This window comes from Chamaea fasciata, unplaced genomic scaffold (assembly GCF_029207755.1).
Source record: "Chamaea fasciata isolate MVZ Bird 193981 ecotype frontalis unplaced genomic scaffold, bChaFas1.0.hap1 SCAF_13, whole genome shotgun sequence".
NCBI classification, from domain to species: Eukaryota; Metazoa; Chordata; class Aves; order Passeriformes; family Sylviidae; genus Chamaea; species Chamaea fasciata.
This window is the reverse complement of record NW_027094098.1, coordinates 16410217-16437404: the sequence shown is the minus strand read 5'-3', so window position 1 is coordinate 16437404 and position 27188 is coordinate 16410217. Positions and strand designations below refer to the sequence as shown.

Genomic DNA, 27188 nt, shown 5'->3' with positions numbered 1-27188 from the left:
ATAATTACCAACCATGAATCTCTATTAAGTGCAGCACTGTTCTTTCAGGGGCATTTATGTGGGTGTTTGTATAAAAACACTGTCAAAAACTAAAGAACACCAGTAAATATAAAATGGCAACATTCAGGTTCAAATGTAATGAACTAATTTATTTTTTTAACACTACATCCAACTGTTTTTCACCACTCACAGATGTCACTGGAACAACTTGAATACAAAAAAAATATTGCCTAAGAACAATAAACTACACAGACCAGCTAATATTGATTGCTTTAAAAATGCCCCCTGTTAAACTTAAATAATAGCCAAATCTCACTGCAGTAAATGTACTTTTATATCATTAAACACCAATTTAACAGAAATGCGACTGCAAAAAACACGAAAATGGTGGAAAACTGAAAGGTTGCCCTTTTATTTTTTTCCTGTGCATTATACAAGCCGCCAAATTAACACCTGAAAGAAGAAAACAATAATTTCATATTAGCTGGCCACATAGCCACACAAGCCAAAACTGGGACTAAGCCGAACGCTAATATGCACTTTCCAAATCCCATGAGAAGAGAGACTGCAGTGCACCTCTCACCACAGGCTCTGGCCACCCTCGATGACCAGGTTGTGGCCTGTCATGTAGTCCGAGGCTTCGGAGGCCAGGTAGACCACGGCAGCCTGCAGGTCCGTGGGCTGGGCCAGCCTCCCAGCAGGAATGTCAGCCAGCCAGCGCTGCACCAGCGGCCGCAGCTCCCGCGAGCGGATCAGCGGCGTGTCCACGATGCCCCTGCAGCGAGCACACGGACCAATGGTTTAGTAACAAAAAAAAAAGGCATCACCTAGAGGTGTTTGAGGTGTTAGTTCAGAAGGAAAGCAGTGTAATAGCACAAAGGAGATTGTGACGATTCTGGCTTCTTTTTCTCCGCCAAGGTTGGGATTAATACACGGGAGTTGCAGTTTGTGTTTGGACTCGGATGTTTATTATTTCTCATCTGTTTACAGACTCAGGAAAGCTCTAACTAGCAAGTTAGAGAAATGAGGTAAAATGGAGTACCTCTTTATCGCTACAAAGTCTTTTCAAGGACAATCCATCCTATTATGAAATGCCACCTAAATTATTTTTACTTTAAACCCAATAAATAACTGCTTGAGATCCGCAATGCAGACTCTATCAACCAATTACAGAAAACCACCCAAACACACGAAGAAGAAAGAAAGAGAAGAAGAAGGACTTAGACAACGCCTTAAATCCTCCACCTTGCTCCATATTTTACTATACACTAAAATACCAAATTCAAGTTTTTCACCCTGTGAGATCACACAATACCATTCAAACTACACACCCACAATCCCAGTGCTATCCTGTTCCACAGCCTCTAGTCAAATGTAGTGCCTGCTTGAGGGTCAACGCCCCTCGGCACAGAACGCCTGAAATTTTCAGCCTCCAGGATTCCAACAGGAGATGAGCACAGCCAGCCTGCTCTGCCCTTGCTGAAAGTCATGGTGCAAACTTCCACAGCGCTCCTTTCCTATCATCACCTTTCGCTGCTGATGGGCAGCTCAGAGGTTTCCTGTGAGTGTATGTACACATACACTCACACAATCTTCTTAGCGAACAGCACAACCCCCTTACTTATAGGTTATCCATAATCACCAGTTTAATTTTTTTCCTAGACAATAAGCACAGCATTGGAAGTGAAAGTTCCTTGAATTTGGTCTGTGGTGGCTCTTGGGAACTGTTGTCCTTCCACCAATTTCTCATCACTCTGCAACTAAAGTCACACAGCATGCTTGTGTACAGCCCAGAAACTGAAAACAGACCAACTCCCCATATGTCAAACAACAAGGGGGAAAAAAGCCAGCACCCTTCTGGGCACCAGACCCTTTCCACACGAAAAAAGGAGAGGCAGAAATAAGCACAACACATGCCGTGTGATCCCCCTTAAACCAACACCCAACAAATCACACTGATTTACTGTCTTGCCTCTTTTACATTAGTGACTGACTCCACTATTTACTAAAACTCTGCTAAGTTTGTTTTTTCTCAGGTGCCCTAAAAATGATGCTGCAGGAAGCACAATGCAGGGCAAAGATTTGGCTGGCTTTTATGACTTTAACTGCAACTGATTTGTCATACTCCTCCTTAACAACATATTTGTATTTTGTGAAATGTATAATTTTTTCAGCCCCTGAACAAATATATTTACATAACTGTGTCTAACGAGAAATTACATTTAACTTCTCAGAAATGACAATAACTAAAACCTGAACTGCCAATTCCACTTCATTAGTGTGGTAGAAATGCATTCCAAATGTTAATAAAAATTCCAACATGCTGATAAATTAGCGCTTCTAAGGAGCATGTGACACCTTGGTTAACATATTCAACCTCAATTATATTTCTCTTCAGCACCCTGTTATCTGGAACCTTTGCTGGCAATCAGAGGTGCTGTTTTTCAGCAGCCAATTTTCTAGATAATGTAGCTTATCAACACTGTGGGTAAACTTGCCAATGAAATCAGGCTGCACTGAACCACACACACGCTAATTGCATCTCTTTTTTATGCATATTTACAGACTGTCACTTCAAAGAAATCAGTGGCCCATTGAGGCAGCCAGTTAGCTGGAAGAATTGCCTCTTGCAAATGAAAATTAGCAAACAAGCTAGTGATAAATATGAAATGAACAAAGTATAAAAATACCCATTTTGTTCTGAAACTTTGTCGGCATCCCAATTTAGACTTCCAAGGAAATAATTTTTTGAGACAGACTGGATTCTGGGTATGAGATTTACCTTTTGTTTTAAATGTAGGCTGAAATCCACTATTTACTCTGTTATGAAGTGGAACTAATTCAGATTTTCCCCCAAACATTTCTGTTCTCACTAATCAGGCAGAATTTGAATATCAGCTTTATATTTTATTGTAATTGTCAATAAAGAGCAGAGCAGTTCAGAAACACTGAGCGATGCAGCTCACTTAAGTTCTGGCAACGTAACAAAATCAAACACATTCCAGTATACGACTGCAAATGGTTTGCTTATTTCCTTCAAGCACAGGCCCCTGGTCTCCCTCCTTGCTTCCTCAAACTCCTCAAGAGCTGGTTTTCTTCAGAGAGAAATGTGCTTTGAGCAGCAGACATGAAATATATTGAACTGCTTTCCCTTACGTGCCTCTCGCTGTGGTTACAAAACCATCGCCATCATCATCATCATTCTGGCTTTACACTATCAGAAACCAGAATAAGATCCATATGATTTTCTTATTTTTTTCATTTACAGATATATTTTAACCCCAAGGGAATGCAGATTAGGGAATAAAACACACAGTCCTCCAGCACAACAGATTTTGCTAAAAAGAGGACGTTTTTCAATCTGTTCAGAAAAATGATCTTTGGTCTGATCACGGCAGTCTGTGAATCACTGCATTGTGCCTCTTGCTGGACCTTTCTTTAGGTTCACTCCACGCAGCAAAAATTTAGATGTGCAACCAAACTTCCCTACAAATTTTTGTTACAGAAATGAGAAAAAAATATAGCGCAAAACTTAAAAGTTGCAAACACACATACTGATGGCACTATAAATATTAGGCATGTCATTGATACTACACATCTTCTGGGAAAGCTTTGGTGCCAAGTTGGGCAATTTAACGTTGTCGAACCCTTTTAGGCAGATTTTAGTTGGCTCCTAACCAGTTCCAGCAAAGACAACTGCCAATGCATTAATTCCCTACCTCATCTCGTATGCAGTGCTGAGCCTATCAGTACTTTCTGTTGCATGTCAATGTAATATCAAACTGCTGGTTCCTTAATGATAGATACGAGCATCAATATTTCATTATTGATACACAGGACAATTTGAGACGTGAAGGGGAAAAAAAAAAAAAAAAAGACCACCAAAAAAAAGACAGAAAAAAACAATTGCCTAAAACATTTCCACTTCGAGAGACACATTAGGAAAAATATCACTTACCAGATACTTAACTGGAATTGTTACGTGCACTCAATCCCCAAATGAGAGCAAAAAAAGATTCCATCTGTGTGTAACTTGATTTCTTTCAGATGAGTTATTAATTTGAATGAGTTAAGTACACTCCACTTAATCAGGAAGTGTTTAATCACAAGATCCACTTAATTGGGACATCTCCCAAGGAATTAAGATTTAAGTCCAAAGATACTTACCAGCAACGACTGCTGCTTAATGGGGATAGTAATGCTGCTTAATTGGGATGCCTTCAGGTGATGCTGAGGTGCTCCTTCTCCTGCCAGCTCTGCCTCTCCTTCCCCCTCATGGAGTGCTCCCCAAACCTGCTGTGATCCAGCCCTGTCTGCTTTCTGGGACTACAAGCCTGGCGCAGCACGTGTGCCTGCCTTCAGAAGAGCAGGGCAGGATGCAGGGCAGACAAAGGCTCTTTGCCATTAGCCCAAACACAAATCCCTGCAGCCCATCAGTGGGGAACATCGTTCATCCCCCAGGGCTGCTGGCCTGGCTGCAAGTTGACCTTGATACCAACTTCCTGCTGCCCATCCCAAAGGTCACCACATAATGGCATTTCACATCTTGCTAATCAAGAAGTAGGCAGTAATTAGCTAAAAAATGAACATTGATTCAGTGTCATGGCTGCAAAAATGACATGTTCTAATGCTGCATGTGCCAAAGACCAGACACCTTCCAGAATTCCCTCTTCCATCACACCCAACACACTTCCATGTCCTGGGACCAACAAAGAGACTAAACACAGTGGGCAGCTGGGCACCAGCCACCAGACAATGCTCTGTAAAAGTCCCTGTTTTCACCCACGTACTCGCTGCAGTTCAACCCCCCCCATACATTTCAGGAAGGCTCCAGGACCTTCTGCATTTTTTTGGCATCAGCTGTGCAGCAGGGTATGAGGGGATGGCACTGAAGGGTGGCTCAAGGACTGAGCACAGGTTCCACGACAGCACAAGTCAGCCAAAACATCCAGGGAATCTCAGGCACCTTTTCTCCCTGGGCATCAGGTTTGCCTGGCCAGCAAGAGAAGCCTGCATGTTCAATTTTATAAATGCAATAAATCATCCTAAGGACTCTGTCATAACATTTTATGCATTGCTAACTTTTATGCATTGCTCTGCATAAGTTTTATGCACTCATTAAGAAATTAAGTTGATAAAAAGTGACCAGATAGGAAGAGGGGGAAAAGGCCAAAAGGTTTGCATGGTGAAATAATGTTTAAGGCCAGACTGGAGCATTTGGAGCTTCAGACAGAGGCACAGTGAGAGTGCCTTAGAGCTTTAATGCAACCACAGCCAGGAGGGGTAAAGTACTTAAGGACACAGATATTTTAATTATCCAGATGTGATCTTGGGTACCATCATGCCCTATATCTTAAAATCCTTAAAATCCCATCCTGTTATAAGATGACACTGAGGCTCCAGCTGGTGCTGGGTACTCAGATCAAGTTGAGTTGAAGGTGTCCCTGGTCCTGGGTGAGTCACATCAAGAGACAGTGACACTAGTGGGGTCCACAGTTCTGGGGATGGGTCCAAATGTGCACTGAAATGCAGGTTCACATCTCACACAGACAGAAGTATAAACCTGAACAGAAATTCACTCAGAAGCAGATGTGGCTTTTGCTCGTGTGATGAAGGATCTGAGCACCATGAACTGCTGCAGGTTCCTTCCTCCTGCCCAGAGGTCCCTGGGCAATGTCACCATGAGAGGCTGAGCAAGAGCTTGGAGTCTCTGTGAAGGAAGCTCTGCTGGTCTCCAAAGCAGCTCAGTCCAGGTTCCCAGCAGTAACAGGGGAACAACAGGGGACCTCAAAGACAGCAGAGTATTTGTTCTCCCTGAGTCCTTCCTGGCTATTCTTCCAAAAAGGCAACACATCACCCCTTCCTGCTGTAGGATTTTGAGCTCAGAGCGAGAGTTTTAGACAGGTAGAGATGATCAAAATGCAACCCTGTGTTTCCTTGAAAAGTCGAAAGGGAAGTTGTCTACTTTTTTTCCCATGCTCTGGAGACAGTCTCCAGAAACATAACTTTTCTAGAAGTGAGTGCTTGCTTCCAAGTTGTACAAAACAATGAGTTTTGATCATTTGGTGCCTACTTTTTGAATTTATGTAAGCCCCTAAGGAAAGGGTAATTCCTCCTGTAAGAGCCTTCTCATCTGTAATTGCTGTGAATGTGGCATAACTATCCCATGTCTGTCGGGGCAGATTACCCATATATTTTCAGACACAATTCCTGCCAGGTCCTGCTGAGCTTCCCTAATTCCCTTCATCTCCCCAGCTCCCGAAAGCCAGTTTGAATTCACTAGCCCTAGTTGCGGGAACACCATTACAGTGCCGCTAGCATGGGCATGGGGAAAATCCCATTAGGAAGTAAGATGCTGTTGAAAGAATCTGTGGATCACATAGAGAGACGGCTGGAGACGCTGGTATAATTAGTAATAAATAATCATAAGGAAGACAGCTAGCACAAGCAAGGGGAGAGCCGTAAAAACAGAGGCACTTGCCATTAAGCTCTGTGATTTTTTTCCCCCCTTCCACTTCGTGGATTAAAATATGTAATTTGTTTTCCCTAATTTGATCTACATTATTATCTTCATTATTACAATTTAACTCCTGGGTTAAAATCCTGCCCTTCTTAGTTACTCTGATTGACTTCAATGGTCTACAGAATTTGACCGCTTCCAATTAACGCTATCCACTTGGGTTTCTGCTCAGCACTATCATGCACTGCTAATTGTTTAATAAAATGACTGGTTGGGCATGTGTGGGAGAAACAGGGAGAGACAAAGTGGCTCTAGTAGGAAAACTTTTCTTTGTGAATAAATACCCTAAAACATAGAGCTTGGGGTCTCCAAAAATAAGGAAAATGTAATTTGTAATAAATATATATCTATGCATATTTGCAAAACTACACCTGGCCTCCTGTGACTCTCAGAGCTGAACAGTAGCTCACTAACAGCAATAAAATGTAGCTTTTAAAGTGCCTATATATTTGTCTCAAGTAAAAAGGGAAAAGAAGTATTGTCTGTTAAGTGTCAAAACCCCTTTCTTTAACCATGGCAGGCTTGGACAGACTAAGGAAATATTTCATCTGGAAGGGAAATGCTAAAAACTACCCTTCACATTATTGGAAAACCTATTATCAAATGCTAAAACCTCTCCTTAAATCCCTGAGTATACACAGCAACAGAGCAGGCTTGGTTCTAAGTATTTAAACCTTTGTTAAGGGAAAGACAACATAAAAAGGGATGCAATCCACCTGCTAATTAGAAACTTTATTTGCTGAGATAGTGTTCATTTGAGCTTTGTGGAACATTTCACTCCCTTTGTAGTTTCAAAATGAGACTACATTTTACTTACGGGGAAATGCAGTTGACTTTTACTCCTCTGTCAATCCACTCGGCTCCCAATGTCTGTGTTAATTTTACGACTCCGGCTTTGGAGGTGTTGTACGCCAACTGCTTCTGTGGGTGAGGGACTACAAGGGATTCAGAAGGAGAAAATTATTTATTCTTCCCAAATTAAAATAGCTCAGGCACTACACAGACAACTCCCTGCATTGAGAAGAGCTATTTGCCCTTTTCCCAGGTACCAGGGAGGGAGCAGCAAGAATTCAGCCACCTACAACACAAACCCCTAAATTTGTATTTTGCCATCCAACAATTTTGTCTCAGCAGGTGGTTTACTGGAAAACAATGGTGAAAATAGAAATAAAGACATTTAGAAAACCCCATAGTTGGGCAAAGACAAAACCAATGTATTAAACATATATATGCAATACTTCCCTGCTCTGAAGAAAGATAAATAAACATATATACACATGCTCATTCCTATATAATACACATATGTATGTTTATACACTTGTACACTGTAATACAAATAAAATATAATATAATTATAAAATATTTTATAATTAATAATATAATGCCTAACATATATTATGTATTCTATGTTATGCAATATATTAATACTATTTATAATATTGTATGTGGTAGATAATATATGATGTGATAGCTGAATGTAACAGTAAATTGTTTGATATGACATTATATGATAGAATATGATATAAGTGCATAACAGATTTTATATAACATATTATATATAGCTTCTTGGAACAAATTATTCTCCCTAATTTTTAAATTATCCATAGTCTGAGGCAAACACATCTTATTATCTAACGAATGTTTTTGTGGATGTGAACACAGGTGCATCCCAAAAATTCAGAACACCCACCACTTTCAAAATCTGAAGCTTTTGAAAACGTTTCAGAGATGTCACATGTCAGTCAGAGACAGAAAATGATCAGCTTGCTAATTACAATGTTCAAGCATGTTAGTGCCGTGTGCTCGGGTGGCTCTGCCCCTCTCCAGCTCAGTGAAAGCTACTTAAGGACAAATCCCCAGGGGGTGTAAAGTGCTTTAAACCCTCGGGAGCCAATCCAAGTCAGTCCAGGTGTTGGGATTTACACCCACAAAATATATCTCCTTGGACTTTTCTGGCTGCCATTAGGACTTCATTAAACAAATCCAGTGCAAAGCATCCATCCATAATTAGCTCTGTATCAGCACAGAGCTTCACTGAGCTGCTGATTCTGATGGAGGGAGAGAGGGGAAAATCAGGGCAAATATCAGTAGTCACAAAGACAGGCAATTCCAGCCCGTGGGGTTGGATAATGCTGAACCCTGGAAGAAAGGGAATCACTGGGTTTGTGCAAGGTTCAGCAGCCAAACCCCAACTCCCAGCATCTTGATAAAAGCACACAAGCAGCACTGGTAGCTGGCATTAAACTGGTCTCAATAAATTAGGCTGATGCATCAGTTCTATATCGCTCCCACCCATGGCATCCCACCACGCCCACTACTGATTTTATTGACTTAATCTCTTGGGTTTGAATATGTTAATGTAAAGGGTGGAAAGAAGGTGATAACTGAGTTACCCAAACTCTGAAAGAGCCAAAAAGCCCTGCTGCAAATTAGTGAGCATGTGAACAAGGACCTTTGCCTTGAACAGAGATGTTTGTGAATAGATTTAAAGCACGCATATGATGGAGCAACAATTAGAGGGGGTTTTTCTGCATATGCTGCACGTTTGCTCAGAATTCAGAGGCCGTTTCCTTGCTAAAAAGAACACTCCATACCACGGCTCTACTCTGCCACCATTTATTCGGTGCTCTTTTTCGTACAATATGAAATAATTTGCATTTTGACCAGCAGAAGAACTGCTTTGCCCTCAGTGTGTGCCTGTTGCCCCCTGACGCAGAGCGCCGTGGGGGCTCTCGGAAAGATGTGGAACGCAATTTCTTGATTAATTGCCACGCATCAGCTCCAAGTTACATACAACTTCGGTAGTTAACCTTGTAACCTCCCAAAAGCAGTTCTTTGCTAAACTTTCCAAACATGTCTGTCTGTGATAAATCATTTTGGTGCTCACTTGCTAAGGGGAGAGGAGTTCTGGCACTGGCTCTGCACCTACAGTGCATATGGGTGAGAAAAAGTTACTGCAAGCCACCAGAATCAGCTTCTGACTTGGGGTGGGTGATAAGACACAGTCATCAAAAGTCCTTCCATGGACTTTTGTCTTTATGAGAATATCAAAAGAAGGTAACTAGGAGCATGAAATTTTCCCCTGCTGAGAAAGTCAGCCCCTCTCAACTGGAAGAACTCAAGGAGAAACCAACAAGAGCTGTGAATCTCTGGCACTGGATGGGATTTCTGCAGCTAAGCATCCCATGCCACCTCCTCTTCCCTATGGTCTTTTATGGAAAGAAAAGCAAATCTGTAACCCTCCAAACTCATACCAAACGGGGTTTGTCAATAAAGCTGTACCTCCAGCAGTGTCACCAAAAAATCTGCATTGCTGAGGCTTCTGGGAAGGAGGACACTCACTCCTACTCAAGACAGATGATAGGAGAAAACAGATAAAAATTCTGCCAACATTAGCTGCATTATGTTTGAAACATCTTTGTTCTGACTTTGGCTGGGATAGTTGGTTTGGGGTTTTTTTCCCCAGTAACTGTTACAGTGCTGTGTTTTGGATTTAGGACAGGAATAACGTTATCACACTGATAGTTTAGTTGTTGCTGAGTGAGTCTTACTCTAAGTCAAGGACTTTTCAGGGCCTCATGCTGCCCTGCTAGCGAGGAAGCTGGAGGCAAAACAACCTGGGAGGGGACACAGCCAGGACAGTTGACTCTAACAGGCCAACGGGATATAAATCACCTGGCATCGTGCTGAAAAACAAAACTGGGGTGAGTTGGCTGGGTACACTGACTGGGCATTGCTCAGTGGGTGGTGAGAAACTGCACTGTGCACCACTTGTTTTTCATGTTCTTTTTTTCCTTATTATTATTATATGCCTCTCTTTTCCTGTCCTAATAAACTGGTTTTATCTCAACCCACAAGTTTTACCTTATGTCCTAGATTCTCTCCCCCATCCTTGGAGGAGGGAGGGAATGGCTGTGGGGGCGTTTGCTGCTTCTGGGTTGTACCACCATAACCCGACACTACTCTGCTGTTGCACATTTGTTTGGGGCATCAGGTTCCCAGGCTGACCTTGAGGCAGCCACACAATGTTAATGAGAGGTGTACCCAGACAGAGCAGCGCAGAGCACTTCCCACTAAAGATATTCACTGTAAAAATTCCAGCTCTGAGTTACCCGTGTGAACCGCCGAGCCGCCGCTGCCGGAGCGTACGCCTGGAATAATTCCATTGGAATACCAGAATCAAAATGCACATATGCAAAATGTATGCAGCCTATCTTCGATTAATTAAAGCTGATTCTGAGCAGTGTATCTGGAAAAATCACAAACAAAAACCTCCCAATCCTGCTAAGTGTCTCCTCATTTTCCTGTATCTCTGAGGAAGGACTCAACCTACAACAACAACAAAAAAAAATATCCCCTAACTATTTCTAGAAACATTTCATACTATGCCAGTTGGCCAACGTACTTAAATAACCAACCAACCAACATATTTATTTAACATTCAGCAGATGGACATGATATGAACATCGTGGTTTTCAGTCGTAGTTTCATAACTACTAGATTTTTTCAATGCCAAGATTCAAACAGGTTCAGAAGGTAAACACATCTCTCCATCTCTTAACTTCTGGCCTAGCATGCATTAACTTTCACTGACATTTAAATGCATCTTGGGATGACCCCTCCAGGCTGCTCTCAGGGCTGCTTTCCAACGTTCCTTCCTGTTCCGGGAGAGGTACTGCCCTCAGATGTGATCCCCAGGTGGAGCTCTGGACCTGGCTCACCAGCCAAGGAGGTGCTGGGGCTGGGATGGATGCTGTGCTGGAATGGCATCACCACCCAGCTCAGCAGAGCTGTGCCAAGCCCCGATGGAAAAGTTGGAAAATGCCTCTCCTTAAGCAGAGCAGACCACTGCTGGGCTGCAGCAAGGCTGGGAGCTGTGTGCCAAACCAGCAGATCCCCAGTTTGTGCCAATTCCCAGAGCTGCCTAACTTTCTCCAGGATGGACTACATCCCAGGAAATTTTGCTTTGTGACAATGATGTGGATGGTGACAGCCCAAGCACAGACCAGAACCCGACTGCTCAGAGCAGAGCAGGAAAGCCTGAGGTATTTGAAATTTAAAGCCTCAGCTCTTTTCAGAGCTGCTTTTCTTGGGGAGTTTTTGTAACTTAACAAAGCTGGGGTGGAGGGATGGTGCCTGTGTTTAAGCATAAGTAAAACAGCTGGTAAAGACACTTGAAAAAATATTAACAAAAACATTATAAATGGATTTTTGAAGAACCATTTAAAGTTACTGTGCAATAAACTGAGTGGAATGACATAGAATGTCAAACTGGGCACAGTAAAAATAAACATTATTCCAAAGGAAAATAAAAAGACTGCATATTTATGTAACATTCAGCAGATGGACATGATATTAATACAGGGGTTTTCAGTTGTACTTTTATAGCTACTAGATTTTCTTGTCTAACTTGGCAACCCAAGGCACCATTTGATTTTTGGATTTGGACAATACTGCAACAGATGTCCAGACCAATAAAATAAATTCCTAAAGGGCTATGCTTAATTTGTGTAATTGATCAATTTTTGTTACATGGGCTTCAGCTCAGCAGCCTTCCAGATTAGCTCAGCAGTAGGGATTTCATTCCATATGTTACAATGGTTTATTGGTGCTTTTGATGACACTGCTGATTCAGCAGCCTTGGTGCAGGCACCTGTTGGCAATGAGAATGTTATAAAACCCAGGGGTACCAGGGCAAATATTGGCACAAAATCCTTTGGGGCGGCTTGTAAGCATCATGTGGGTTCAGCTTCCCACCTGCCAAGGAGTTTTCCTGGAGCAGCACGGAGGGAGCAGCACCTTTCCCGTGGTATCCGTGCACCAGAGTCAGAGAAGGTGACTCCGCCTTTTCTATAAAAAGTAATAAGTGCTCTAAAACATTGAGGACAGATAAATGTTGAAAAATTATATCAATAAAAATTTTGTAGTACATTTCCTCTAATACGAAATGTCAGTGATTTACTCCTTCCCAATACAGGTTTAATTGATTCAAATAGCATCGGTAGTAATTAAAATATGGATTCTGAAGCACAACTGTTAGCTCTCATCACTCACCTATTAAACTTGCCATAGATGCTGTGTTAATTATCTTCCCATATCCTTGATTCAGCATAATGCGGCCTGCAGCCTGTGACAGAAATTAAAGGAAAGACCAGTGACCCTTTCTGTGATTGTGCTAATAATGACACGATAATAAATTAGTCTTTTCAGAAGAGTTGATGTGCTAACACATTTTTTTTAAGCACCTGATATAAAAACTTGGTATAAAATTGGCTGATGCAGGAAAAAAAATCCCATTGCCATTTCACACCTCTCCACTGTTGGCAATATTTTTACAAAAATATCACTAATGTTGGGAATTGCCCCCACCAAGCCTTCTAGTTTTCAAAGAACCACCCTTCAAAAAAAAAATTTGGCCATTCTTTAATGCCTGGGCTTGGGTAGCAAACAAGTACCAGCTTCTTTTGAATGTATTGACCAAAATCTGTAATTGATATAAAGCAAATCTCTCCTAAACTCAACCAAAAATAGGACCTATTTTATTGTGATAATTATTAATAAAGTGTTATTATATCTTGAGATAAAGCAAACACTTAGAACATTAATATCCATTTGCAAAACTAATCAGTGCAGTATTTCACACCTACTTGGCAGCACAAAAATAATCCTCGTAAATTAACATTAAAAGTTTTGTCCCATTCCTCCAGGGATGTCTCTTCACTCGCAGAGTTCAGATTGATTCCTGCATTGTTGCATGCAATGTGGACTGTGCCCCAGCGAGCCACGATTGCATCCACCATCCTTTGCACATCCTCAGGCTTGCTTACATCTGCTGCCAGGGCAAGGCTTTTAATGCCTGCATTGAAATGAAAGTGATGGAGTCAGCACAGGAATTCACGTGGGGGGAAAAAGTCTATTTTATGATTGTTTTTTAATTCATATACAGAGAGAGAGATTTTATATGTGGCTGTATTTTATACATATATACGTATTAATTTTTTTTCCCACCTTAATTCATTGCTCCACAAATAGTAGCAAAACCGTGTGTTTGTTACTGCAATACCATTACAAAGTTGCTGACTGGTGCCAGGTTTGCTTGCTGGAGGCCGACCTGGAGCCCAGGTGTGGGAGCCAAGGCTGCCACTCGGGCAGGACGAAGCTTGGAACACTGCACCATCTTCTGTCCAAACCCTCAACTGCAGCTTCCCGGGCTCCCAGCTGCTCTACAGATCCTTTTCTTCTGCCAGGTCCCCCTCCAAAGATGCTACAGAAATCAAATTAATTTATCCCAAACTGCTCTCCGGATGATCTACAGCATCGAGAGAGCTGGGAGCCTCAGACAAAACCAAACGAGTTTCAGGTGGGAGTCAAGTGGGAGCACCTGCAGGAGCACAGGTATGGCAGTCATAGTGCCTTAGTCATTGCAAATCATGCTGCCAGAATAATGCAAACATTTGGAAGAGAAGAGATTTACCAGATTTGAAACCTGCAGAAGTTTTGCTCTTTTTTTCCTAAAATAATCCAGCCATTGACTTTCGCACCAGTGCTGATCTGTAAATAACTTCATTTAATTTATTATAAAAAATCAGCTTTACATACCCTTATTGTTAAACAGCATAAGAAGCCTGCTGAGGAATCTGGTGCCACTGGGATTATACCCATCCTCAAAGACAAAAAAGGCTACACCAGTAAGGGCTGTGGTGAAATAGGTCTTAAGGAAGGAAGGAGGGAGGCAGCTACTGAGGTTGGACCATGATCAGCAGTCTGGGTAGGAAGTTGCAGCTATTAAAGCAAGATATTTTTCTTCTACATAAATGACAAATTTGTTCCACATTGGTCCCTCTTCTTGATCATTCTGATGAAATGTTTAAAAAAAGGGATAAGGCTATTCCAGGAGGAGACTGTCCCAAAATGAAGCTGAGATGGAAGCCTCCAGGAAAGCAAGGCAAAGCAGGAATTTCCCAGTGGTGCATGTGAAGAAAATGGCAGGAAAGAGGCTTTTGTATGGAAAAACTCTTCATCTCCAGTGCCTTCAGGAGCCTGTCAGAGTGCACAGCCCAAGATGATGCTGCTCTGGAGTGCTGGGGTGTGGGAGCTCCTGTCCTCCTCAGTGATGACACCGTGATTTCCATGGCAGAGGAAAAATGCAGACAACTAAAAAATGAATGCATACTCTGCCACAAAACAAGACCTCTTATCTTATCACAGGTTTTATGCTAAATATGCTGAAAGAATAAGAATAGCCAGGCAGCCCCTGTTGCTCCTCCTAATTGTTATCAAGACATGTAACACACAGGGAGTTGCTGCAATCTTTCTTTTTCAATTTACAGACAAAATGGGTGCAAGCGTGTTACTAATGGTAACAGAAAGACTCTTCACCTGCCCTCCAACTCTCACCCCATTTAGAGTTTCATCTTATAGGTCAGTTTATAAAAATGAGACAAAAGGTTCCACGTGTGTCTAGTGAAGAAGCAGCGAAGCCATGCTCACTTCAAACCAGAGTCCCACACTCAGCCTTAATCAATTCAGCTGATATCCCTGCAGTCTGAGAGAGGGGATGAAACCACTTTCTGTTTCTCCACTCTGTTTTCCCCTGCAAACCACCTGTTAAAAATAATAAACAAAACAAACTATGGAAAAACAGCTTCAGATCTGCAGACACAAGCAGAGGCAAAACACCCAGCACAGGACGGCGCTGCTGGGTTCGTGGTGGGGCCAGTGCATCTCCACAGACCTCAGCTCAGCTTTGTGGGGCTTGTGGAGGCAGGTTTGGGATGAGAGGGGCAGGAGAGGAGCCCAGAGGCCCTGTGCTGGAGACAATCACTGTGCTGGATATGCCTGAGGTGTCCTTCTGCAGGGACATGCACACGTCCCCCTGCCACGGGCTTCATCTCTGGTCTCTCGGTATAAATGGAAGTAACATGTTGCATATAGACAAGAAGATCAGGAGTGACATTGCACAAGGCATTTGCATAGTTTACAGTGAAAATGCACATTTTAAAAATCCCATCAGACGAATTCTTCCCTTAGGGTACAGGCAGTGATTCCCCCTGAAGACAGAGGTGTGTGTAGTGGAAGGTAACCCTTAGGATTTTTTGGTTATGTTTCATCATTTTTGGTTCTTCTGTCAGGATCCATTAGTAACTGTTGAAAAAGGTATTCACACAGGATCTAAAAACAAAGAGCCCTGCAGCCAAGGGACGTACACCCGAGCTGTCTAACAAAGCTAAAACTGAGATCACAGGCGTTCTGATGTTTAAAACTCATCATGAAATGATGGCACCATCCCAAAAGGCAGGAAAGGGCTCCTTGATACAAGAAGCAGAGCAGCTCTAAGCAAGCTAAGCAAAATGTTTTGAAAAAGTGTCAGTATGGGAATGACTTGGGGCACTGAGCTTCCAACTTTGAGTTAGAGATCTACAGCCATAGAGGAGAAAAAAAATCACAGCTCCTTTATCCTCATTACAGCAGGAAAAATACGTATTAATGTTATGATTGCTTCAATTTACTCATGTGAATATTTTGAGAGTAAAGCTGGCTGAACCTTTTTGTCAAAATTTATTTCCAACAGAGCATGATACTTCTTTGAAGCCAAAATGTTTCATGGAAACATTGATTTCAACAAAAAAGTTTTCAAGGGAAAGCTTCTGAGGTCCAGGCTAGAATCTCTAGTTACCTCTGGAGAGAAAGAGATTGAAAACCTGACCTTTTCAGATCCTTTCCAAAAACGGGCATTTGGATATAATTCCCTTTCACAAAAGCTTTACAAAGTTTGGGGGTTGTTCCAACAGAGACCGACAATAAATTCGAGACCTCAAAACCCATCATGAGATGGAAGAGATGTGCCCTGACCAGCTGCACTGGTCAAATTGATAGATAATATTTGACCTCAAAGGATAAAGATGTGTAAAGACTGAGAAGTGAGATTTTGCTTTGCTTTAGACTGCAATAATATTTGCTATGCCTCATGACCTCTCCGACTGCATTTTGGAACAACCCCCCACTTCCTCCAGGCTGGCAGCCCACTGCTGAAGGAGCAGAGATGTAGGGCAGCCATTGAAGGGTAGATGATCAAACTCCTCCTGAAATGCCCTGGAGATGAGTTAAGTTCGTTTTCCAATAGGCTGTTGGCATCCAAAGTCTCATGGCTCTATCAAGTAGCCCGTTTCTGTCTGAATAGCTCTGCTTGATATGCAGGATCTCACAGGGAAAAAATGTCCAAAAGGAGAGTTAAGGTGTAGGGCACAGCTATTTTGTGCCAAAACCATATGGCTCTGGTGCATAGGAGAGTGAAAAGCTTCAGGGAAGGAGGGACTGGATGTCTCAAGAATTTGTAATAGGAGCTGGACACTTTTCTTCTAGGTCATTATTTGGGATCAGAGCTTTAACCATTGCACTGACACTCCGTGTGAAGTGTCTCCTGCACAGCAGAGCTGGGATTGTGCAGGCAGGGATGTTTTGTTTTAAATGTTCCATGGGGAGCTGCAGGACAGCATCCAAACCAGAACAACACCTCTCCTTGTCTCTTCTTGAGACTTGGTGATATAAATACATCTGCAGGGGCTGGTTTTGCTGGAGAATATGGTTTCTAATGGCCCAGTCCCTTGCAGAAGTCAGAGTGGAAACAAATACTGGTGACTTTATCCATGTGGGAATGTGAAAATTTCCTGCTTGAGTGTCCATCTTTAGAGACAATGAAGTACTGAACTTGGAAGAAGGCTCAGGTGCAATCTCACAGAAGGAATTATAAAATGAGTAATACTTCCTCTCTTTTATCATTAAAATTATATTTCCAGTTTTCTTTTTCCCCTTTACAATTGCAGTTTAGCACAGCTCTAGGGGGAAATTCAGTTTTATATTACATTTTCTGTTTTTACTGCTAAAACAGAAGTGGCTTGTAGAGGATTTTACCTCTTATTTGGGATTTTACTTATTATGTCTATTAGTATTTTGTTCCCATATCTGACCTTGCATGCATGTTTGAAAGAGGACTTGAAAAACGACTTTTCTTCAATTTGAAGGGAACAATGAGAGATTCAGACTGACAATACAACTGCCCTGTTTAGGTGTTTTGGCTCATGGTACAGCCATAAGATCTGGAAGAGGAGGTAGGAGAGTTTGTAGTCTGTATTTTTTGTTCACCCATAGTGAAGCCTGAGGTGCTGCATGATTAACTTTGAGCAGCACCATCCTTGTTCAGTGCTGGTTATACGGATCTCACTTGTATGAGGTGACTCCTCTCTGTTCCTGTCAGCTGTGGCTCACCACTTTGGACACTTTCAGCAAGGAGTTTAATTTGGATCACTTTGCCTCTCTAGTAGAGTTTGTATTGAGGAATAACTCTCACAGATGGTGTGGTATCAGTGACTGCTGGGACTACACTGACAGGGCAGGAGAAGCTTTGTGCCCATGTCATGAAAATCCTCTCCTCTAACCAATTCCCCACCAGGGCTGGATGGTACAGAGTAGTGCCAGGTTTGGAGAAGGAAATCCACCCATTACAGTGCCCATCATGCCCATCATGCTTACCTTTGAGGCTGAGCTCACACGCCACTGCTTCTGCCTTGGCAAGGACCAGATCCACCACAGCCACTTTAGCCCCAGCTTCCCCCAGGGCATGGGCAAAGGCCCTGCCAATTCCCTGTCCCCCTCCCGTGACATAGGCCACCCTGCCATCCAAACGCAGCCGCTCCAGGATGCGGCGGTGGCTGCAGCCCCAGAAAACATCATCCTTCACCACTCCTGCCTGAAACAAGAACATAAACACATTGCTCAGCAAGGGGCAGAGCTCAGTGACAGCTGTGAGGGACAGCTGGTGTCCAGCACCCACCTCATTCTCACCAGAATTCACTCTGCTGGTCAGAACGAGGTGGCAGCATGAGCAGAGATCCATGTTTTCTTGGCCCATTGATTAACACAAAAAGCGTCACTAATTCAAGCCTTATCTGTACAGATATTAATCTCAAACAGAGCACTAAGGTGCCAGACAATGGAGCAGAAGGGCTGTGCTTTGGGGAGATAATACAACCCTTCCACTTTCAGGAGAGTAGGGTATGGCATTTCCTAGCCTGGCTTGGGTACAAAGTCTTGGAAGTTGGCTGATTAAGTCTTCCGGTTATTTCATCCCCAGGGCCCAATCTTGCCCTCAGGCTCAGCTAAGAGGCTAAGAGCAGGGTTCCAAAGGCAGGATTTGGGTCAAGTAGAGCGCAATCAAAATATCTTCACAAGGCTGGTGCACAAATAAAGATATCAGCCAATAACTTAAACCAAGCTGTCATCTGATCAGCTGCCATACATCATTTCCCCCTGGCTGGAATCAAAATGCAAAATACAAGATGTTTAAAATATTGAGTTTGAAATGCCAGGAATTACCAGTGGGTGTAGCTTTAGGAGTGCTCAGAAACTGCAAAACAACCAGGATGTTTGGGTCTGGGCTTACTGAGGTCGGCCATTATGATTCCAGATGGGAATTTCATTACAGCTGGATGATGCCCGCTACATAAAACAGAGAAAGATAGAAGCACCATGTTTTCCTTAGGACAAGCGAAATGTAAGGCTATGAAAATATCCAGCTCAGAGAGTACATGAGGGCATTCTGTGCTGCCTTTGAGCAAAAAAATTTGCTGTTTCAGAAATGTTGTGTTGGTTCATTACAGTTGATCCTCAGTTCCATCTTCCCCCATGGGAAGTATGGGAAAGCACCAGGCACTGGCACCTGGTGAACAGTAAACCAGAGATTCATCACAGGCCCAGCTGATCTGAAAGACTTTGCAAGGAATCAGCATTAATCAGCTTTAGTGCAGCCCTGGACTAGTGAGGCTAAAAGGTGCCAAGCTCTAAGCTGCTAAATCCATGATCACAGTACCGCATGTTTGGGTTCTTGCCACCAAGCCCCTGAAAATTATTTTGTCCTTGTCCTTGGCAGAGTGAAAATTTTCCCAGAAATGCTCAGAGAGAGGAAATACCCACCTTGGATTCAATCACTGCATCTGGGGGAACAGGGCTCCTTCGAATGAGGCTCAGTCCACTCTGCACAGGCAAAATCACCTGCAAATATAACACAGCTCTCATCTGCTTTGTACCTGCTTTCTTCACCCAAATTCCACTGATATGAAGGATAATCCTCAGGCCACAGTAGTTTTTCCCCTACTCCTGTTCTTTTGCTGAAGCTCCCTCCAACACAAACATGCCAGGCATTTGTATTTGCTCACATTCCTCTTCCAAACTCACTGCTTACACAAATGCCAAGGAAAAAATGCAACCTTGTCTCTCCAGTTTCTAAAATCACAACATATTGTTTGTGCACCCTATTACTTCTTCTTTTTATTCTCTTTGCTGACTCCTGTTGTGCTGGTGATGCCCTACAGCCCCCAGAGCCTTTAAAGCAGAGTGGTGATTCTTTAGCTGTGCTGTAGAGCTGATTATTCACTCTTAAGGGCCCTCCTTTTATCTTGCCTTTAACACTCTCTAAGATGTAGACAGAGTAGGGACCACTCCTGAACACAGAAACTCATACCTAGAGCTCAAGTGAGGTGAATTATAATAAAATCTGAGTTCATTTTAGGTCCTTTGGATAATGGCACCAACAAAAGAAGCATTTTAGAGAGTACTTTGCAAAATCCATAGATACAGCACTGCGGGCACCTTAACCAATGGCATTGCACTAACCTGCTCAACACGAGGATCTGAATTAATCACTGAATTTAATTTTCTGACAGCTAGTACATTTTCGTCTGATACATTCTCCAGGTAGACTTGTCCTTTCATGAGTGTATTCTCTACACAAATCACTGCATCCATGCTCAGCAAGTGGTTATCCATGACAAAGCTGTAGTACTGAACAGCATTCCTTTGATCAGCATCAATAAAGACTATATCAAAGTGCTCGTCCTCAGCATGTAATACCTGGGAAAAAAAATTATATTTGAGAAAACACTAATTATTTACCTGAAAGTTTCACATGTTGCCATTAATTTGTCCTTTATATAAACTCCAAACCAGACAGAAACTTGAGTTTTTTTAAGGTAACACTGCCATAACTGCTTCTGGACATCTTGGGGGTTTTCCATACTTTGTGAACAATTCTTCAGCAATGAAACTCTGAAGTTCTCAAGGAAAATCAGGTTATAAAGGAGGATGGCTCATCCCAGCTTATGGCATTGAGAGTCACAGCAGAAACACCTGCATACCTTGAGTCAAAGTAAATTGATCCATCAGGGTAAGACTGGCATCAAACCCTGCCACTGAGGTGCTGCAATAAGTTCTCTCTTCTCAAAAGACCAACTATCAACAAATTGAAGAGTGGCAATTATATCAGTCTGGGGATAAAAAAGAGGCATAAGGCAGATCTGGGAATTGCAAACTAGTGTGTCCCACTTCAGTAGCAGGAAAAGGGTTGAAATCCCAATTAATAATAGAATTATAAAGCACATGAAAGAACAGGTCATGATAGAGATAAAGCAGCACAGCCCCTGTGAAGGAAAATGATGTTTCTTTAATCTAAAAAAACGCTTTGGATGGCTCAGCAACAGAGAGGATAAAAGAGAACTGGCTGCTATCATCTAATTGGATTTTCAGAAATGTGGCACACCTTCCCTCCAAGCAGGCTGCTGATGATAATGTATAAAAGTGTTGATGGATGACCAGATGGGAGCCTTTACAGCCTTCTCCTGTGGCAGTTAATGCACTCGCTGCCCAAGAGGCTGCTATGGAATATTTCAGATTCCATCTGGGACTATTTAACTGCATCTGTGTGCGTTGCAATGAAACAACAGCTCATCCACCTATCTGGGAGAGCAGAAATGCTTTCAGCTCTTTGTATTTCAAGGGAAAAGAGAAACAGTTCTGTTTTCCAGAACTCACTGTCTCTACCATCACTTTTAATGGTACTTCTTGCATCCAGATTTCCCTTTTGTGTTTAGAGACATTGTGCACGACGAGTGATGAGCCACCCCTTGGGATATACCAGCAAAAGTATCAACAATGGCAACAGAATCTGAAAAACTGATTTGGTTTTGGGAGTAAGGTTAATGGCTCCCAAAGAGAGACTTCAGGAGCCTTTCTGAGGCAGGGAGTGTGTGGACCAGACAAGGAAATAGAGCGAAGCAACTCACTGAAGCTCTGAACGCCTTTGCTGTGCAAACTGGTGTCATTGTGAGCTTGTTAGTGGTGAGGGAATTAAGCTTGGAGATAGCCACATTTAACTGCAGATGCTTGATAGCACAGAAACTCTGCCGAAAGCATTCATGAGTCCACATTTAGGACACATTACACTATAATGAAAGAAGACCTTAAGGCCAAATATATTCTGGTTTATTATAAATGTAGCAGAAACTGGAACATCTGGATTCCTGGGATTCATCTTTTCATTTCATGACCAGCAAGAAAATCTTGCCCTGGTTCCCTCTTGAGCCACATTGGTGGAAAACAGCGGGAACATTTTTGCTACTGTGGAAGAGTATCTTATGTCAGGTTGCACCTCAGTCAGTCTGTCCAATGTAGATACTTCAGGAGGGGTCAGAAGATGAAAGCTGGGTGGAGGAGCCCATCACAAAGAGAGAATAGAGGTCTCATTCCTCGGGGAGAAGAGCCAAAGCCAAATTCAAGGAATTATCATGACTTATCACTACTTTCTGACTTGTAACCTTCCTGGGTGGAGGAGGTGGGGGGCAGACATTCAGAAACAGATGTGGCCATGGCTGAACATATGTTACTCCTGCTCGATGGGATGGCTCCCTAATGAAAAAGAATCTCACTTTCATGCATTGACTTCATTAGGTCCATATGGAGTTGTGCAGCTCTCTGGATATTAGCTGGACTTCTCATTTCAGCCCTCCTTATGAACTGCCTACCTGCTGACAGCTTATCTCTTTCTTATCTGTCTTCTGATACAGATAAATCGCCTTTTAACATCACAGCTTCCATCCCAGGAGGGTGCCTGGGTTGGATGTGTAACCAGTGCACACCTGGCTTGTCCTTGCACTGCCTGGGTGCCCCAGGCCATGGTTTCTAAGGCATTTCTCTTCTGCCACTTCCCTGCGTCCTGAATGGCCAACCAGAAAGGTCACTTGGGCATCCAGGTACCCAGTGCCTGACACATGGAAGGAATAGCCTGAGTTTGTCCTGGGACCTGCCGTCATTTGAGCTTCTTGTTTCCACAGCTGCATAATTGCCACTGGGTTTTCCATATTTAGCTAGAGACAGCTCCAGGGCTATAAGAGGAATCCACGAAATTCCTTGAACCAGTCTTACCTCTAGAGCAGCCTCCACACAGCAGGATAACAGCCACAGGGAGAGGAAAGTGCCCTGTTTCCTGGAGTCCCTTGGCTAGGAAAACACAGGTCACCCAGGCAGGTGGTCACCATGGCCAGGGCACCACACAGGAGAGTGTTTCCTCATTGCCAGCACCCACTGCTGAACAAAAACAACCGGAAAGAAAAAATCTGCTCCAACTGCAGAGCCAAGCACTGGGAAGATGGGCACAGTGATGGAGAGGACGACTCCATGCTGTCCAGGGTGGATGAGGGGGTTTAAAATGAGGGTATGACCACCCTGACCCTCCCAGCACAGACTGGGTCAGGCCCCGCCTGGGACCTCACAGCACTCTGAAGATGCCATTGTCCTTTGCTTGGAGAAGCAGAGCCTAAATGCCTCCAACTGCGAGGAAAGCTGAGATCCAGAAGGAAATAATCTGCCTGCAAAATATCCTGCTGAAACTAATTTCCTGAGTGTTTACAGTGCAATCTCTGCTCCTTGCTACAGAGTCATCATAGATGGTAACAGATGGCAATAAGAGTTTTAATTCAGAGCAACTTGGCTAAAATTAATGCTTTTGCTTACAGTGAGTCATTAACTTCCTCTTGGATTTAAAGAAAAAAAAAAAAGAAAAAGTGTAACACTGCATTCCATTGAGGAGATGTACCAAAAGTGACCATGAGAAAGGGCACAGCAGCACTGCTGATGGATACAGCAAAAGACCAGGGAGAGGACATCCCGAGTAAAAACATGAATGAATCTTCTGCCAAAGCTCAGAGAAAACCTGACTGGGGCCCTGATCAGAGAAAACACTCTCATAAGGCACATACAAACTCAAGCAGAAAAAGAAATGACTGCCCAGTTCCTTTGATATGGATCATACAGTCAGCATATTTGTAATAAAGATGTACTCAAAACTTATTACCTTTCCTGCGCCTTGTTCTTGACCTAAATGTAATAGCAATCCATCCTTGGGGTGCACAGAATACATGAAAAAGTGCAGTTTCCTTTTAAAACACCATTAGAATATTTTACTGTGTGTGGACATACACTCTTGTTACTCCTAAATGCTATTCTATTGAGTACAGTTTATATTCACCGGCAAAGCGAAATCTCTAGGGAAGCCAGAGAGGGAATGCAATTTCTAGTAATAACAGCTCACAACAGTGAATACTATCCACTTATTCCCACAATTTCCAGCTATTTTGGACTCCTTTCTGAATTAACCTTTCATATCAAAAGGAGCAATTCTAGAGCACACTAGAGACTCCGACACAATTTCATGCATAATTTATTCACTCAGTTCAACATTAAACGCAGAGTCCTTGACTTTGTCAAGGTGGATTCTGTTGGCAGACTTCACAAGCAGCAAAACAGGAGAAATGAGATCTGCAGCTCAACCTCTTCACCTATTCTGTCTGCTAACAGGAGTAAAAAAAAAGAAGAAAGCAAACCCTGACATGCTTCCAACAATGCCCTGCAATCAGTAGAATCGGCTGCAAACACCGTGTTATTTTTGTGTTGCATTTTCAATTTTAAAATGGAAGGATCAAAATAATGGATGGGAATAATTTCCTGATAGTTTGCATTCCCTCCAGACTCCATCCTGCATCCATTGTTCATCAAAAGTCCGCTGGGAATTGAAGGAAGCTCTTTGTGCAGGATCAGGCTCTTGCTGGCAGCAGATCCATGGCAAGGCACATTATCCAGGCATGGCTCAACAGAGTGCAGAATTAAGGGAAGATTTGTTGGGAAATGTTTTAAAACACTGGCTCAGGACACGTAGAATGGTGACTAATTCCCCCCCAAAGACACCTGTACCTGAGACTGAACCTGAAGAAAGGCTTCCCCTCAGGCCACGTTTCAAAATACTATGCAAAATTCCTGAGGCCCTTGGGCACAGAGAGCTGTGTTGTGGTCTGTGTGAGCTCTGTGCCCTGCAGGGGACCTCACCCAGCTTGGCAGTGTCTGTCCCTCGTGCGTGAGGAAGGTGGAATTTTATCATTGTGCCCTCAGGTATCAAGTGAACCCCACCACGTATTTGAGCTCTCTGGCTCCTTCGTGATACTTACCACTTCTTGACAGGTCAAAATCCCAGATGTTTTGTGCTGGTTGTGATCTGGGACAGGAGGGAGGGAAACTGGCCAACTACACCAGTGCTGTGTGGTAACACAAGGGAGAATCAGGAGGCTGCAGAGAGCCTGATCAGGGCGCTGCCATGGGCTGGTGTGCTGCCTTTTCACTGCTCTCTGCTCACTCCCAGCCCTGATGAGCCATGGATTTAGGTGAAAGAGACAAAGCCACAGGGGCGGCATAATGGCCTCACTGTCTAAGGTGCACTGGCACAGATGTGTTGCATCCTTATGGCAACTGCTGCACAATCCGGCAGCTTCCTTGTAAAGGGCAGAAGCAGCTGTGGAGGCAGCACTGGACACATCCTGCAGCACCTGGATGAGACCTGAGGCTGGGATGCAACTCCTGCATCAGACACCTCCAAAGAGCAATTGCTGAGTGACCATCTCTGCCTCTTATTTCTACAAAGGGGCAAGAATGACGCCAAGAGCTGCAAACTCTGTAGGCAACAAGGACAATCCTTGCCAAAGCTTGTTCCAGCCCTTCTAAACCTCACTGTGCTCTTCAACAAATGTAAGACAGCTCTGCTCTCCACAATGAGGGACAGAAATGTTCTCCACTTCCTCTGTGAAGCTGAGCTGTGAGAGCCCTGCTGTGCCATCCCTCACTCATCTGCTGCCTGTGACGCTTGTGCTAGGTCCTCCTGCCTTTCAGCTGCCCACAAGGCAGCAAAGGAACCTGCTCAGCCTCCAGCCTACACTGGTCATCTGGGAGGGAAAAAGGCAGCACACTGTCCACAGTCTGAGCCTCTTCCCCACACCCAGGCATCCCATGCAGCTGCCACACTCCAGCTGGGCAATCCTCAAGAAGTCCAAAATGCAAATGCACCAGAGAGGCCACCAAATTCATTGCTTCAGCATTTACAGTGGCTGTGGATCAAACTTGTTGGACAATCCTGATTGTCCTGATACTGAGGACAAAATGCCTGCCACACTGAATAGCAAAAGTTCAGAGCCCAGTGCAGAAATCCTGCACAGAAAGGTGTCCCCATGCTGGGATCTCTCCTGCCAAACACGAGCATCTCTGTTCCAAACACCTCTAAGAAGTATTTGAAGTTCTGAGCACCTGCGGAACTGGGGTCACGAAGTGCCTTCATGTTGCAATGGGAGGATATAAAATCAATTGCAACATTCTGTTTTAAGGATTTAATTTTCATGTCTTTGCTCCCTTCTTTAATCTCTACACAGCATGTACTCTGCCTGCCTCTAGATATTTTAATTCAGTCACAGTAAGTCAGTTGCACAGAATGGGCACTAGAGAGCAACAGCAATTCAATTAATTTCACACTCACTGCAGGGAGCTGGGATTTTAAATGCTGCACATTGCAGGTGATCTGTAACATTTCGTTTTTTGGTATACTTGCAAAGCTCTTTGTTTCTTTCTTATCAAACTTGGAGGTCATGAAAACCAGAGGTCAGAAAGCTCCTGGCCATTTCATTTTAGAAATAAATATGGTACCTGCTAATGCAAATAAAGTTATAATCAAGCTCACACTGACACATCCTGATTGAAAATGAAATCAGATCAAATTGATTTGTATTAATAAAAAAAAGGCTTTTTAATGAACCTGGCATGGGCACCACCAGTCTCATCCTGGACCTGCAGCAATGTCCTGGAGATCATAAACTGGAATTAAATGTGAGCTGCCAGCGATCATAAGATTTCTCTTTCTTGGGACAAAGTCACCAGTCAGAATGAAACAAGTACAGCTAAGGCATTATTTGTCTGAGGCTTATCACGTTGCTATGGAAGTGAGAAAGTGGGGTCTAATTCATCTGAGAGTTTGCTGTGGGGAAAAACAGTGAGAGGTTTTGGCAGAATTACAAACTTCTCCAGGAGTTTTCCAACTCTTCTGAACGTTGGGAGCAAGCTGTCCTTCTCTAAAGCTGGCTCAGCAGGGTAGAGATACACTCTTCCTGTTTGTTATATTTGGAATTAGGGATCCAAAACAAAGCCAGCCCATGTTGAGTTAAACTGCCATTGAAGCCTATCGACCTACATTGAGAGCCTGTGATTCCTCTGATCAAAAAACTGCAGGACTTTAGTTAAAAAGGGGGAAAACTGTCTTGTGTGACAGAGCTGCCCCATCATACATTGGAAATAAGAAATAGCCTCAGTGCAAGAGTGTGTTCACACGTTTGCAAGCAAACCAGAGCCACCATCCAGCATCATGTGGGCAGGAAATAGGACCTGCCTGAGATTCTTTCATGTGCCTTCACAAAAATTCCCAAAGTCCCTTTCCAGCTGACTTTACCTCCAAGGTGTCTGCCACTGGTCCCAT

General features: G+C 43.2%; 1 protein-coding gene across 1 annotated transcript; it reads right to left on the bottom strand.

Moving 5' to 3' along the window:
- Positions 1-231: 231 nt before the first annotated feature.
- On the bottom strand, positions 232-27188 carry LOC136296546 (D-threitol dehydrogenase-like). The gene is made up of 7 exons (XM_066195690.1): positions 27162-27188; positions 20246-20425; positions 18050-18266; positions 13168-13376; positions 12575-12647; positions 7338-7455; positions 232-775 (listed from the first exon to the last, which is right to left on the bottom strand). Exons 1-7 carry the CDS (start codon positions 27186-27188, stop codon positions 580-582), a joined length of 1020 nt encoding a protein of 339 aa, XP_066051787.1. The 3' UTR covers positions 232-579.

Coding starts and splice junctions, on each gene's coding strand:
- LOC136296546 (XM_066195690.1), bottom strand. CDS start 27,188: ATGGGACCAGTGGCAGACACCTTGGAG. Junction 7,456..12,574: donor ATCTATGGCAAGTTTAATAG/GTGAGTGATGAG, acceptor AATCCCTTGTAG/TCCCTCACCCACAGAAGCAG. Junction 776..7,337: donor AAAGTCAACTGCATTTCCCC/GTAAGTAAAATG, acceptor TGCTCGCTGCAG/GGGCATCGTGGACACGCCGC.